The sequence below is a fragment of the Centrocercus urophasianus genome, unplaced genomic scaffold (genome assembly GCF_019232065.1).
Source record: "Centrocercus urophasianus isolate 14NV4802_14NV808 unplaced genomic scaffold, USGS_Curo_1.0 seq_21, whole genome shotgun sequence".
Taxonomy (NCBI): domain Eukaryota; kingdom Metazoa; phylum Chordata; class Aves; order Galliformes; family Phasianidae; genus Centrocercus; species Centrocercus urophasianus.
Genome location: NW_024884767.1, coordinates 12,256,595 through 12,272,020, shown reverse-complemented (window position 1 = coordinate 12,272,020; position 15,426 = coordinate 12,256,595). Strand labels below are relative to the sequence as shown.

Here is a 15,426-nt window from a genome sequence, read left to right as displayed (position 1 = left end):
AGCATGGATGAGAAAAGATGTAAAGAACACTGTTGCTGGGGAGAAAGTTCCCACTTGGAGTTTGTGACAAAGAGCCTCAGGAAAGACCAACCCCTGGGATTCTGGAGACAAGTGTACAGAGGGTTGGAAGACTGTTACATTCCAACTGAAAAGGAGATCTTAACCACATATGAATGGGTTCGGGCTGTTTCTGAAGTAGTCGGTACTGAAATGCAGCTCCTTCTGGCACCTCGACTACCAGTGCTAAACTGGATGTTTAAAGTAAACGTTCCCTCCACCCATCACGCTACTGATGCCACTTGGAGTAAGTGGATTGTGCTGGTTACACAATGAGCACAGATGGGAAACCTCAGCTGTTCAGGAGTCTTAAAGGTGATTATGGACTTGCCTGAAAGCAAAAAGTTTGGAACATCACCAGGAGAAGAAGTATTGCATGCTAAAGAGGCCTCACCATACAGTGAACTATAAGAAAATGAAAAGAAATATGCCCTGTTCACAGATGCATCGTGTTGTATTGTAGGGAAGCATTGCAGATGGAAAACTGCAGTGTGGAGCCCCACACGACAAGTTGCAGAGGCCACTGAAGGAGAAGAAGCATCAAACCAGAGGTGGCCAATGCTTTATCTTTATACTGCCTTGTGGATGGTGGCAAATGCCTTATAGGGGTGGTTACAGCAATGGGAACAAAGCAATTGGCAAAGAGGAGGTAAAACTATTTGTGCTCCGGAACTGTGAAAAAACATTGCTGCCCAAAGAATATGGTTTAAAGGTGTGCCATGTAGATGCTCATGTGCCCAACAGTCAGGCTACTGAAGAACAGCAAAATAACCATCAAGTAGACCAAGCTGCCAGAATTGAGGTGGCTCAAATAGACTTGTGGTGGCAGAACAAGGGAGTTATTTTAGCTTGGTGGGCCCATGAGACCTTGGGCCATCATGGAAGAGATGGGATATATAAGTGGTCTAGAAGCCTAGAGGTAGACTTAACTATGGACACTATTGCAAAGTATTAATGACTGTAACAAGTGTGCTGCAATTAAACAAGTCAAGAGGATGAAACCTCTCTGGGGAGAAGGGCAATGGCAAAAGTACAAATATGGGGAGGCGTGGCAGGTTGATTGTATCGCCTTGCCACAAACTCACAGTGGTAAGCATCATGTGCTTACCATCGTGGAGGCACCCACTGGGTGGCTTGAAACATATGCAGTACCCCATGCTACCACCCGAAGCACCATATTAGGTTTGGAGAAACAAGTCCTGTGGCTACATGGCACTCCAGGAATAACTGAGTCAAATAATGGAACCCATTTCAAAGATTCACTTGTAAATATTTGGGCCAAAGGACATGGCATTGAGTGGATTTATAACATCCCTTATCATGCACCAGCTTCTGGTAAGATCGAACAATTTGTAGCGTTAATGTGGGTTGTTAAAAACCATGTTGAAAGCAATGGGTGGAGGAACATTTAAGCACTGGGAGAAGCATTTGAAAGAAACAACCATGTTGGGCAACAATAGAGGATCAGTCAATCAAAACGGCCCTATCCAATCCAGATCCCTACATACTGCAGAGGGAGATAAGGTCCCTGTGGTACATGTAAAAAGCATGTTGGGAAAAGTGGATTGGGTTCTTCCAGCTTCTGGAAAGGGCAGACCTCTCTGTGGTCCTGTTTTTGCTCAGGGACCTGGGTCCACTTGGTGGGTGATGCAGAAAAGTGGGATGTTCAATGTGTACCACAAGGAGATTCGATGTTGGGGGAGTGCAATCAGTAACTCCATGTATACAGATATGTGTGTATGTAATGCATGTTAATTACTGTTTGTTTGTGTATAGATATATGTTAAGCATGATGCAGTGATGTGGAATAAGGGGTGGAACGTTGTGGTTTTGTGATTTTTGTTGTTGGTGGGAGTGGGAGTTAAAGAGTTAATGTTCTGGTTCCGTGGACTGCCTTTTTTTGGCATTTCAGGCTCTTGGAGGGAAGGGGAGGAACAGCATTCCCGGAGGACTTCATTGGAGCTCCTGGCAGAACACCAGCTACTCTCCCTCTCACTGACTCTCTCAGTTTGCTGCAGTGGTTCCCCTGCAGTCTAGAGTAAGGTCTTAGCATTGGACACTGCTGTGGCAGCAGCAGTGGGTCACCTCCAGTGGTACACATTTTCGGAAGTGCAGTTTGCAGACTCTTGTTGGTCACAGGCAAGAATGTGTAGCAAATGCTGGTGACTATGCTGAAAAGTAGTGTTTTGTAGCAAGAATGTGCTCTATCAAACAGCATTAACGTGTTCTGCATATCTTTTGTAATTTCCATAGAAATAAATAGGAAGCATTACTTTTGCAGTAGCCTATATCCCTTGCAGGGCTTTACAGTGCAAGCTTAGCACTGCACTTGTGCTCAGAAAAATCTCACCATGATTGCAGTGGGAGGAGAGCCTGACTGAAAGCTGCTTAACAGGAGCATGTATATACCAGCAGAGATGTGTCTGCCAATGAGAGAATTCTTTATTTTGGACATGTTAGTAGAATGACAGCAGTCTATGCTGATAGTTGCAATTGACGTAAATTGTATTTCAGAAAGGATCAGGATTTTAAAAGACATAGTCTTGAAGGTTTGAACATCTGTCTTTTTGGGATACAATTCAAGAATTAGAATTTCCCTGACTAGTGGTGTAAATCAAATGAGTGAAAGTTGTTGCAAATTATGACTCTAGTGCTCATCAGATGCTTCTCACACTTTTCAGGCAAGTTAAAAAATGCACTGGTAGTAAGGGTATACTTGCTGAGGTCTGAGATCCTCTACCTGCAAATCACTGAGAAGATGTATTTTTTATAGTTCAGAAGCATACTGTAGACTCTGGAATAAGCAGAGCGAGATCCTACATGCATGCTGCCATGGGCAGTACCAGGAAAAAGCCAAACTGTTGTCTAATATTACAGAGTCTGTAGATTAAGCCTTGCTTTGTTGCGGTAACTGCAGTCTTATAATACCTCCACTTTTTGCTTTCAGTATTAGCCAGTCCTCAGAGCGCACAGGGTTAGATTATTGTTCAGGTAGGGCTGTGCTGGAAGGCTGCTTCAGTAGGCTTATGGCTGTTGGGGTATGGCTGGGCCCATGCCTGCCGTCTGGTGGCCTGCAGAACAAAGGTCAAGGGTGGCCTATACCAGACCTGCACCCAGTACAAATCACTCCCCAGGGCTAGAAGGACAGGTCATCCAGCAACCTAATACTCAGACATCTGCAAAAGGCACATGTAAAGGAAAAACCTTTTCATTTCTGCGTCAAACAAAACAATTATCATGATGTATGAATGTTTCATGAAAACAAGCAAAACAAAGCCTCCCTTTACCAAGAGTGGCATTTAACAAATGCTACCAGCTGTTATGAGCTCACTGCTCAACCTTTGGTTCCCTCCACAGTAACAGCAAGCAAATAAAAAATCATATACTCTCCTTACTGCCATACCTGGTGCTGGATGCCACCTATCGCTGTAGGGCAGCTTCTTTTCCCCACCAGGCTAGCAGCTTGGCTCAGCTGTATGCGCAGGCTGAGAGAAACTGTGATGCCACAAGGCTATGAGGTGCCATCACCCCTTGGTCACACAGAATAGCCTGTGATCCATGTGAGGGAATTTGCAGACGTTGTGTAGAGCCTGCTTCCACTCTGGAGATAGAAAGTTGTTCTGGGCATTGCTAGGAGGTGATTTGGATATCAACAGCTAAAGGAGGTATTAGAACTTGTCTCCGGATTTTTCATTAAAAAATTGCATTTCAAGTTGGAAAAATCAATGTGCTTACTCACTTTTCATTTGACTGTAAAACCCAAGAAAATGATTTTACTCTGCTCTCAGGAAAACACACAGAAAATTTATCTCCTCTGCTTCCAGTGTCTGAAATGTAGAAGGGTTCTGTTGTATAGCATCTGCTTTTAGGGCATGCTTTTAGCACTTCATTTCTACTGTATTTTTGCAAAAAAAAATTGGACCTAAAATACAAATTTCCCAGCTAATATAAATCAGCAGAGCTCCACTTATCTGGATGGAGCTATGTGATTTAGGCCCACTGAGGATTAGCTTGACCAAAGGCTTTATAAGCTTTTTGAAGTTAAAGGAATGGTCTTGAAAAAAAAAAAAAAGTGTAAAATTAAAGTAAACTACAGTTTTAACTACTAAATATTTCAAAGGTTTGAAGTTTAGTTGTAAAAATGCACTGCATCTGGGGAGAGTGCCAGAAATTTGCAGCCAATGTAACATATGCATCCATACACATATTCCACAGTTACTCAGTAGGTGGCAGTTAAAAGCCTGGATGAGCTGTGCAGTCGCCATTTAAGCAGCAGCACCAGCAGAGGATGAAACTATTGCATCTGTAACAGCAGAAAGCAGGAGTGAAGCTGCAGCCCAGCCAACAGCAGCACCCACCTGGCCCCAGGGGAGAGTGCAGAGCTGAGCCTGGGACAGACAGCAGGCAACGGGCATCACAGGACTCAAGGCAGAGGAGGAGAGAATAGAGCGACAGCCCTGCGACTGAGACGCGTTCCCTTTCCTAGTAGAGAAAAACCCACAGCAGAAAGGGTCAGCAGCTGGTGTGATGACAGGCAGAAACTGAGGAAATTTTGCAGCCTTCTGTTCCTTCACAGGTAATTTTCTTTCTGTTTTTTGTCTTCGTTGCCTTATCCATTAACATAGCTTTGCAAGGAGAGTAGAGGTTCTTTTACCTTGTCAGACCAAAATCCACAGCTCTCACTCAGGAAAAATTTCAGCAGAGTTTTGCTTGAGTTAGAACTGCAAAATCTGATCCGAGTCATTACCACAGATAGAGAATATGGCACATTACAAGCTGGGGCTGATATGGAAGCCAGAAACCTGTAACATGCATTCTGGCCAGTTTAACAGCACTGCTTTTCTGTTTATTGGGATGCTGGTCATAGCTTAATCACTTTCTATTTTTTTTGAACTGCCTTTCGTTAAAACTGAATGTACTGAATTTTGCCCTACTTATACACTGCCACTACAATGGTGTAAAGAGAGGGTTTTTTTTATTTTATTTTTATTTTCTGTTAAAAATATTTTTATGTTAATGCTACATTTTTCCTTATGTGAGGAAAGAACACAAAAATGTTGTGGATTTCTTTGGAACAAACACAACTTTTCACCATTCGTCTTCCAGATGAAAAATATTTTGTTTGCTCTGTAGGTTGTGCGGTTCTGAGCTGAATGAATGAAAATAAATCATAAAGGGCTATTCTCAAGTAAGTGACATGAATTCAGAGATGACAGTACTTCCCCTTATGGTGTCTCCCCTGTAAAATGTGGGGTGTTCTGTATGCTGCAACCCTCAGCCACAGCTGGGTGAGCTCAGGCTGAGCAATAAGATTTGAAGTTTCATTTTAAAAAAAGGTTCCAAATCTCTTGTTTTTATGTGTGATTGATCATACACATAGATGTATGCACATACATGAATGCACATACTTGCACATATGTGATGTGTGCACTCACATGCCTTTTCATATAAATGAAGCTGTTACAAGTGATTGCTGTTTTACTTTTGCTAGGGTTTATACTTTATTGTATCTGGAATGTTTTCATTCTAAAATGGTTAATTCTGGACCAGATGATTATTTTGGCTGTTGTTTTTCCCCCTTTTCTGACTTCACTCCAGTTTCAGGAGCTCCCTGCAGGGGGACCCAGCTGTGCTTACAAAACGCCTTAGAGCCTAGTTCTCGTGGAACGGAATCTGTGCCGTTGTTCAGGGACTATGAAATAGCTTTAGGTTTCATGATACCTCTTACATTGCACAATGCATTTGTATGGTTTTGTGTGAAGAGCTAGCCAAACATGAAATATGTACATCAAATATGTAACAGCAAATCAGTGGTCCCATGGAACTGAAAGTCTGGGAAAATGACTGCTTCAATATACAGCAGTCTTCATCCCTGTGAAGGGCAAAGAACAAATGGGTATAAATGCGGTGTGAGTACACTCAGGATGGATGGTTTCAAACCATTAGACCACTAGCCTACTGAAATTGTTTTTTGTTGAAGTTACAAAGAGGTTCTGCATGTTTTTCAGATGGAACTTGATGGAAGAGATTATGAAATTGTTGCCTGCAACAGCAATGAATTGGATTTGATATCCTAGAAGGTCTCTTTCAATGCAAATACCATTCTTGCAATTCACGGGAAGTTGCTTACACTGAAAAATCTCTTTGCAAATTGGTCAGACACCTGGGAGGCACAGTTACTGCATGTCCCACAACAAAACCAAATGCAAGCACATTTTTCTTCTAGGTTTTGCTGTACTTCTGTTTGAACCACTCTAGCACTAGAGCAGATACATAAGCCCTGATACTTATCAGACTAAATGATATCCCCTTCGTATAATGCAGAAAAGGTCTCTATGGAAGACTGGAGTTCGGAGAGAAAGTTCCTCCTGTCCAAGTGGATTATTATACCAGCGCTGCAGTCTGCGGTATCAAAAAAACCCACAAGCCTCCCAAGGTGGATAAGATTTATTCTGTCACTGCCGATTCTGAAATTGCTATTAATGATGGTCCTAGTTTCATTTGAGTTTCAACTGAAAACTTCACTTTTATGCTCACCAATACATCTGCCCCTGTAAAAATCCCATCATCACATATAAAAATCAAAGACACACCTTTTCATTGTGACAGAGTGTACTCTGTTCCCCCAGGCTTAGCTTTAAAAAATCACATTAAAAACTATTTTTGCTCAAAGATTCTCTTACAGGAAAGAATGATCACGTTCAACTCTATATTCCCTTTTCTTCTACTTTATTTTCTTTTTAATCAAATACTTTTTTCTCTGTATTGTTTTTTATCGAAAGGATGGTATTACATTGAATTGCTCTCAAGCTGCAGTAAATCTCAATAATTATTCTGTAATAACTAACTAATCAGCTTCCATATGGCATGTGAGCATGAGGCCATTTATATTACTCTCCTTTTCAAATGAACAGTTTTTCTTATAGGAAACATTAAAAAAAAAAAAAAAAAGGAAAATTTATTCAGGAAGTTATTTTTTAGTTTCTACTCAAACAAAGGTTTTGTCAGCAAATACTTCACTTGTCGTGTTGCAGTAAAATAAAAAACATACAATTTATCTTATTGTTGCAAAGGCAGTGATAAAAGGTCATGTGACAATTCCACTGTATGTATAAATTGAAAGAGTGTACATTTTCTTTCATCACAAGCAACAATACTGATTAGCATTTCATTCCTGATATGAGTATAAAAAGAATGCAAAAATGTCAAAAAATGGGTATCAGTGTGTGACAAACATACGCTTCCACTCACACTGAAGTTAGAAGCACTTCCTCTTGAGTAAATTCGAGTTGAATGTTAGACTTACGTTTATGAGATCAGAATAAGCCTCTGATTCCTCTGACGATGCAGAGCTGCAGTAGGTTGTGTCAGTGAAATACAATCTCCCTCATCATGACTTCAAGCAATGGAATTGGTTTAAGGTGATTCAGGATAGGTGTCAATGAAATCCTCACAGAGTTTTAACATCACTGTTTAAAATCTGTGTGTAGGCAACCAGTCATGTGAAAAGTGCAAATACGTTCCTGGCTAACTGATGTTTCCCGTTTAATAAAAGTTCAGTAGTTCTACCTTGAAATGAATGTGAAGTTAGGAAAAAGAAAATTACTGTCTTTTATTGATTTTTAAATTCTTTTCTGAAAATATAGACTGACAACTTTTGTTTGTTCTTAAAAAGGTATTATGTGTAATCAAATTCTGGCTAGCACAAATTGCTAATACATTCCTACAAAGAAAAAGCATTGCAGTTTTCTTTATGTGCTCAAACATTAGAATGCAGATGTGTGTTACTGAGAAAGTATTTTTTATTCTTAAAACATAGACTTTTGAAAGTAAGCTACTCGTATAATATTCTCTAGGTACATTTTTTACTTCAGAATAGAAAGTACAGAAACCTGGGAAAATGATTAATACGAAAATGAAATTGCTTTCCTGTTTAAAAGTAACACGTTTCAGTGACGAAAGTATTCAGTTTCGTAAACATTTTGAGGTGCAGATTTGCAAAGTAATTGTTAAAGAAAATGCACATTACAGTATATATACATGTAATATATATAAATATTTCCTAATACAGAGCAAATGGCACATCATAGACAGCAAATACATTATTGCGAAAATGTTGAAACTACTATAAGAAATCTTCATTCTTTTGTCACATCCCACATTTATACTTTACTTCCTGCTTTCCAAACTGCTTGATCTGTGGACAATTCCTGGTGAAAGCTCAGGCTTCTTCCTAGCACTTGAAACCTTACTGTCAACAGAACTGCACTAAATAACCATTTGTCAGATATCCTTTCAGGTCCTGAAACCCACTGTATTAATCTATTCACAAGTTCTTGCCTAGCAGTTGCAAAATGTATTTCATTGACTGATAGTGTTTTTGGACAGCACGCTATGCAAGGCATGGACTGAAAAGCAGACACTGATATCCTTGATTAGAACTAATCCACATTGTTTTGAATGGGGAATGACGTAGTCTGTATAAGAGCATCAGAACTATCTCAGTAGTCAAGACAGCAGTCACTACATGTGTGGCAAGAAAAGGCAACAGTAGGAGCTATATACTCCCTAACAAGTCATCAACCCTTTATCTCTGATAATGCTGTTTCTACAGAAGTGTTGTTTAAATAGTCTCAAGTTTATATGAGGGAATTGAGGGCTAAGGAGGAAAGGCAAAAGGGCCATTGATCTTTGTACAGTTTTTTCTGCTGAACAGAAACAGTCATCCAAGAACATGCACATTGTTATGAGTCAATTTGTACTTTTATATGCTTATGTTTTTATCATGAATCTCATAATATATGGGATTAGCGCCCAAAGCGTTTAGAGCCAAACGTTTACTTGAGAAATTGTGGTTTTGATTTTTTTTTTTCCTGTATTTTTCTAACTTTTTCTTCATTAAGGAAATCTTTTAGCCCACACATCTTTCTGTTAGATACAGAAAAAAATAAGTTTCTTTTTGAGGGGTAGTGGGCATCTAGAGAAGTTCACCACAGCGTGTATAGTCATACGTCATACCCATAAAGAGCATCTGCTCTTAAAAAACAGTCTGAGAGATGAGACTTAGTCAAATGTTCATATGAGTGAAACATTTCAGTGAGAAGTTCTACAGCTCTATCCAATGGCATTAAGGGGTGAAAAGTTAATATATAAAATTGTAATTTTTTCTTTAGTAGGATGAATTAAATTCATGGTAAACTGAACAAAACCAGTTGTTACGATGGGGAGAAAAATCAAATAAAAGTGTATGGGTTCCATAGAGATTTAATACCGTGCTGTTTTCTCAACATTTTTATTTCTGTGTTGAATTAACAAATACCTATCTACATACATGCAGTATCTCTAAGGTTGCTCAGTGACATTTGTTTCTAAGCACTTAAAATATTAATATACTGCTTTACCAAATACTCCAATAGATAAATAAATCTGAAAGTAGTTCCAATTAAGTGAAGTATCTAACATGCCAAAAGTAGAGATGAATTCAAACAGACCTTGAGTGTAGATATTCTTTTTTTTTTTTTTTTTTTAATTTTAAGATTACCCAATCCACAAACCGGAAAGTGACACCCAGTAGAACATCAGTGCACCCTTGGTAAAATTTTCATTTGGTATCATTTCTGTTTATGCAAGTGAGGAAGCCCCAAAGAAATCTGGCACTGTGTAAATACATTGAACAAAATGCAGCATATTGTTATTTTGAAGTTATGTAACTGATTTCTTTGCATTTCAAGACTTTATTTTGCTATGGTCTAAAATGTTTCCCTATAATTTTGTCTTAGGAAGGTATTTAAAAAGTTGTAACAGTTATGAGTAAATAGTGTCTTACTTAATATAATTTTATTTAATCTATTTTTTTAACGTTCATTTCAACAAATACTTTGACAGTACTAAAATATTCATATCTGCTTACAAAGATAGCAAGAACAATGTGTGCCTAAAAACCAGAACTGACGTAAATCAAGCATTACAACATTCCTGCAGTGAAGAAATCACAATTTATACTGGCTGATTATCAGGAAGCATGCTTTCAAAGAACACTTTGTTCAGCGTGGGAATAAAAAAGTGCTTTCCAAATGCACTACAACCTCATGTTGCAATGAAAAGCTGTTTTAAATGCCTTTTGAAGCTGTTCAGCTTTCAAATATGCCAAGATTTTCATTGATAAGAAAGTCTAAGCAAGAACAGAAAAGAATCAAATTATATATTGCATTGCATTAAAAGACGGAAATACCATTAGCATAAAATCCCCATTCTGTAAGTCTATATTCATTGGCAAACATTGTGATAATACTCCCACAGAAATATTTTTCTATAGATATGTAAAAAATCCTTTCAGAGGCCTTCTTCTCTCCTCATTCATCCCGCTTATCTTTTTCACCCTTGTTGTCTCCATAAACTATGCTCTAAGCCACCGTATTTCTAACAGCATTTTCTACTGAGGCTGGGTCCACCTTCCATCATGTATCACTGCAAAATGGTATCATCACTAGATAGCCTTACGGACTGTTGTTTTACATTCAGGTAACGTTTTGAACCAAATGCACTGCTGAAATTTCATTGGATTTTCATAATAACCATGAGAATACAGGAATGTTTCCCTAGGCTTAATGAATGAATAAATAAATAAATAAATCTGACTGACATGAGATGATTTTGCCTGAGGAAGAAGAGCTTTCAGGAAATAAACACAGAGCATCAGACAAATGCTGTACTGTATATCAAACTGATATCTCAGTAGAATGTCATAAGAGCTCAAGAACTGGATCAAAGTTTCTGGCTCTGGATAACAAGTTAGATAAGATTTTTTATAGAAATGAGCACTGCTCTAAAACATCTAGCCAAAAAGTTTCAAAGAAATTTGCAATGTGTCTTTGGATGGAATTCTAACAATGCAACATGGTGAAAACGCTGCAACAAAACCAAAACTGTGACAGATCTGTAATGAGTATCTTTTTCTTAACTGCTTTCAATTATGAAAGGAGAAGAATTTTACCAGCAGCAATGGCTTATATGATCATAGAGTCATCAAACCACTGAGGTTGGAAAAGATCTCTAAAAGTCCAACCATCAATCCATTACCACTACACCCACTAAGCACTAAATCTACATGTTTCTTGAATGCCTCCTGGGATGATAACTCCATCAGCTCTCTGGGCAGCCTGTTACAATACTTGACTGCTCTTTCTAAGACAGTTTTTTTCTTAATACCTAACCTAAAAATCCCGTAGCACATCCCTCTCATTCAGTTGATAGATACCTGGGAGAAGAGTTCAGCTTCCACCTCACCACAATCTCCTTTCAGATAGTTATAGACAGCTTTAAGGTCTCTCTTCAGTCTCCTCCAAACAACAATCCTGGCTCCCTCAGCTGCTCCTCGTAAGACTTGTGTTCCAGACCTCTCACCAGCTTCGTCACCCTTCTCTGGACACACACCATAACCTGTGTCTTTCTTGAGAGGAAACTCAGAAGACTGAGAGGACTGAAACTCAACACAGTACTCAAGGTGTGGCCTCATTAGTGCTGAGTACGGAAGGACGATAACCTCCCTGCTCCTCCTGCTGCCGACTGTTTCTGATACAATCTAGGATGCCATCTGGCACACTGCTACTCATGCTCAACTGATTGACAACTAATACCCCAAATTGTTTTCCTGCACACAGGTTTCCAGCCAATCTGCCCCACGCTTGTAGTGCTGCTTGGGGTTTTTGTAATCAGAGTGCAGGACCCAGAACTTGATCCTTTTCAACTTCATCTCCCTGATCTCAGCCCCACAATGCAGCCAGTCCAGATCCCTCTAAAGGGCCTTCCTACTCTCAGGCAGACTGGCATTTCCCTGCAGCTTGGTGCCATCTACAAACTTACAGAGGGAGCATACAATAGCCTCACCCAGACCATCAATAAAGACATTGAACAGGACAGGCCTCAGTGCCAACTCCTAGGGAACACAACTCATGAGTGGCCGCCAGGTGAATTTAACTCCATTCACCATCACTTTCTGGGCCCAGCCCTCCAGCTGGTTTTTTGCACAGCAAAGTACCTGCCCAGGACTTAAGCTGCCAGCTTCCTCAAGAGAATACTTTGGGACAGTGTCAAAGGCTTTGCTGAAGTCTAGGTAGACTATGTCAAGAGTTTTTCCCTCATCCACAGCAGGATCCCCTGATAATTGAAGCAGACGACGTTAGTTAATCAAGACCTCTCTAATGAACACATGGTGGCTGTGCCTGATACCTAGGTGTCCTCCACATGCCATGTGATTGTACTCAAGACAATCTGAATCATGACTTTCCCTGATACAGAGGCTGAAAGGTCTGTAGTTCACTGGATGCTCCTTACGACCCTTCCTGTAGGTGGGTTCCCTGTTGGATTCTAATGTTCTGTCTGTATTCTTGCCAGATATTCTAACCTAATTTTACTGTAGAGGGAAGTATACAAGTCAGTTCATTTTCAGAACTTTTTGAAGGTATTTATTATGTAAAGAACTCTGTCTCTCTGTCTCTTCTGGAGTGATAGAGAATTAATATATTATTAATGCCTCAAATACAAACATAAGAGGCAAGTCATAAATACAATGGGCAGAAAGGCGAAGAAACAGAATCACAGAATCATGGAATGGCTTGGATTGGAAGGGAGTCCAAGGATGACCAAGTTCCAACCCCCCTGCCACAGGCAGGGCCACCAACCACCAGATCTGGTACTAGGCCAGGTTGCCCGTGGCCCCATCCAACCTGGTCTGGAATATATCTCCAGGAACAGAGCATCTGCAACCTCTGTAAGCAGCTGTTCCAGCCTCTCACCACACTTTCTGTAAAGAACTTCACCCTGACATCCCTCCTCGAGCTTAAAACCATTCCCCCTCGACCTATCACTGCCTACCCTTGAAAAAAATTGATTCCCCTCCTTTTTATAATCCCCTTTTAAATACTGGAAGGCTTCAATGAAGTCTCCTCACAGCCTTCTTTTTTTCCAGGCTGAACAAGCTCAGCTCCCTCAGCCTGTCTTCATAGGGGAGGTGCTCTAGCCCTCTGTCATCTTTGCGACCCTCCTCCAGACCCTCTCCAACAGCTTCACATCTTTCCCATATTTGGGGCCCCAGATCTGGATGCAGTACTCCAGCTAATCTGCAGATACATTTTACAAGTCATGAAGTTGTGTTGTCTAGGGGCAATGGAAATTAATTCCCTAGCTGCTGAAGAGATGGCATGTTCAGAGTAATGGTCTAATAGATGAACTAGGTGATCTTAGTGGTCTTTTCCAATCTTAATGATTCAGTGATTCTCTGACTGTCATACACATATCTAGCAGTCTGTTTTAACAATGATTTGAGACACTTTTTGGAATAAAAAGGAGGAGTTCAGTCTCACTTCTGCTCAGTTTGTTCAGGATGGCCATGATGAAATACCAGTTCCCATATGTAGCTTTTTGCTTTGGAAATGTTATTCCAGTAGGAATATAACTTAAAATCACAATGCTCATTTTAAATAAGTGATGAAGATATTCGTTTATTACTTATCCAGGTCAAACTGTAACTCTGCAACATGCATAACATCACTTCTACCGTGTTTATTTCTCATACTGGGAAATATAAATTCGAATTACTGAAGTTAGCTGCATTAATATCGTTATTTTTTGCTATTTTCTTTCCTAGATTTTCCCCTCTAGCTGAACAACAGACACACTGAGAAACATGCCGGAGCAAAGCAATGATTACAGGGTTGTTGTGTTTGGGGCTGGAGGAGTTGGCAAAAGTTCTTTGGTGTTGAGATTTGTGAAAGGCACTTTCAGAGAGAGCTACATCCCCACCATTGAAGACACCTACCGGCAGGTGATCAGTTGTGATAAAAGCATATGCACTTTGCAGATAACTGACACTACAGGGAGCCATCAATTTCCAGCCATGCAACGTCTTTCTATTTCTAAAGGACATGCTTTCATTTTGGTATACTCTATCACCAGCCGACAGTCTTTGGAGGAACTTAAACCAATCTATGAACAAATATGTCAGATTAAAGGTGATATAGAAAGCATTCCAATAATGCTGGTGGGGAACAAAAATGATGAGAACCAAAACAGAGAGGTAGAAAGCAGTGAAGGAGAAGCTATGGCCAAGAAGTGGAAATGTGCGTTCATGGAGACCTCTGCCAAGCTGAACCACAATGTAAAGGAGTTATTCCAAGAGCTTTTGAACTTAGAGAAACGCAGGACTGTGAGTTTACAAATTGATGGTAAAAAAAGCAAGCAGCAGAAAAGGAAAGAGAAGCTGAAGGGCAAATGTGTAGTCATGTGAAATTGCCCTGACAGGAGTCTGTCATGCATTCTCACCTTTCTGATATTACCCATGTAAAGCCTATACACAGCGAACAACCAGAACAGATCGTACTGATTGATATCTGTTTTAAAACAAATACTTGGAATTTGAAAAAAAAAGAAGAGTTACTGTTGTTACTATGAAAACAGTCAACAATTGGAAGAATCATGCTCTCTAGATACCAATGAAAAATTCAGGATAAGAAAAATCACGTGGAACATATTGTGGAAGGCTTAGAAATCAAATCATTATGTTTATATTCTCATGTAACTACAGTGGAAAGTACTATATAATGCTAGAAAAAAAAAGGCAAATGCTTATGCTAGGGCATGTAACTGCATGCTGGATGAAGTTATCATACACTTCAAGAGTGATGTGGACAAACTGTTCTGTGCAATTTTCAGTTCTGACTGCTTAAGTAGTTTGAATAAAGTAATAATCTCAGATATGCCAAATAATCTATTTCTCACCAAAAGGAAGCACACTTAAAAGAAGTGGAGATTTTCTCTACCTCCCCGAGCATGAGATGCCCTTCCTGTATGATACAGTGTTTGAAATAAAGATGATGAAAAGCCAGCCCCTGCAGCATAAGTGGAGATTCATCTCCTCTGTACTCATCAATCCAGGAATCCTTGACACCAAGGTATTTCAGAGGAGAAGATGCTTGCTGTTGAGGAACATCAGGAAATATAAAAACAGTGTGTATATGGCAACAGATTACTTCTTCAGGGAGGACTGGATAGAGAGTCGCCCACAAAGGCCTTTGTGGGAAAGGCTGACTTCAAGCAGTTCTGACGGAAAGTGAACAGACACCATGACTTGTGAATGAACTGGAGGACTATTGAACACATGCTGCTGCTGGAGTGGGGTGTAGTAACAGGAAGGTTTTACTCTGTTTATCAGATTAGCTGAGTAAAACTTATTTCCTTTATTATATTCCAAATAGAATAGTTTTGGATTCATACATTGCTAGATTTATTGTGTTTACATTGTCAGTGGGGTTTTATATTCATCATTTAAACGAGAGGAGAGGAGAGGAGAGGAGAGGAGAGGAGAGGAGAGGA

The 15,426-nt window shown here is 39.8% G+C and overlaps 1 protein-coding gene across 1 annotated transcript; it reads left to right on the top strand.

The window, feature by feature from the left end:
* Positions 1–13,741: 13,741 nt before the first annotated feature.
* On the top strand, positions 13,742–14,368 carry DIRAS2 (DIRAS family GTPase 2). Its single transcript, XM_042822974.1, has one exon. It carries the CDS (start codon positions 13,742–13,744, stop codon positions 14,339–14,341), a length of 600 nt encoding a protein of 199 aa, XP_042678908.1. The 3' UTR covers positions 14,342–14,368.
* Positions 14,369–15,426: the final 1,058 nt, after the last annotated feature.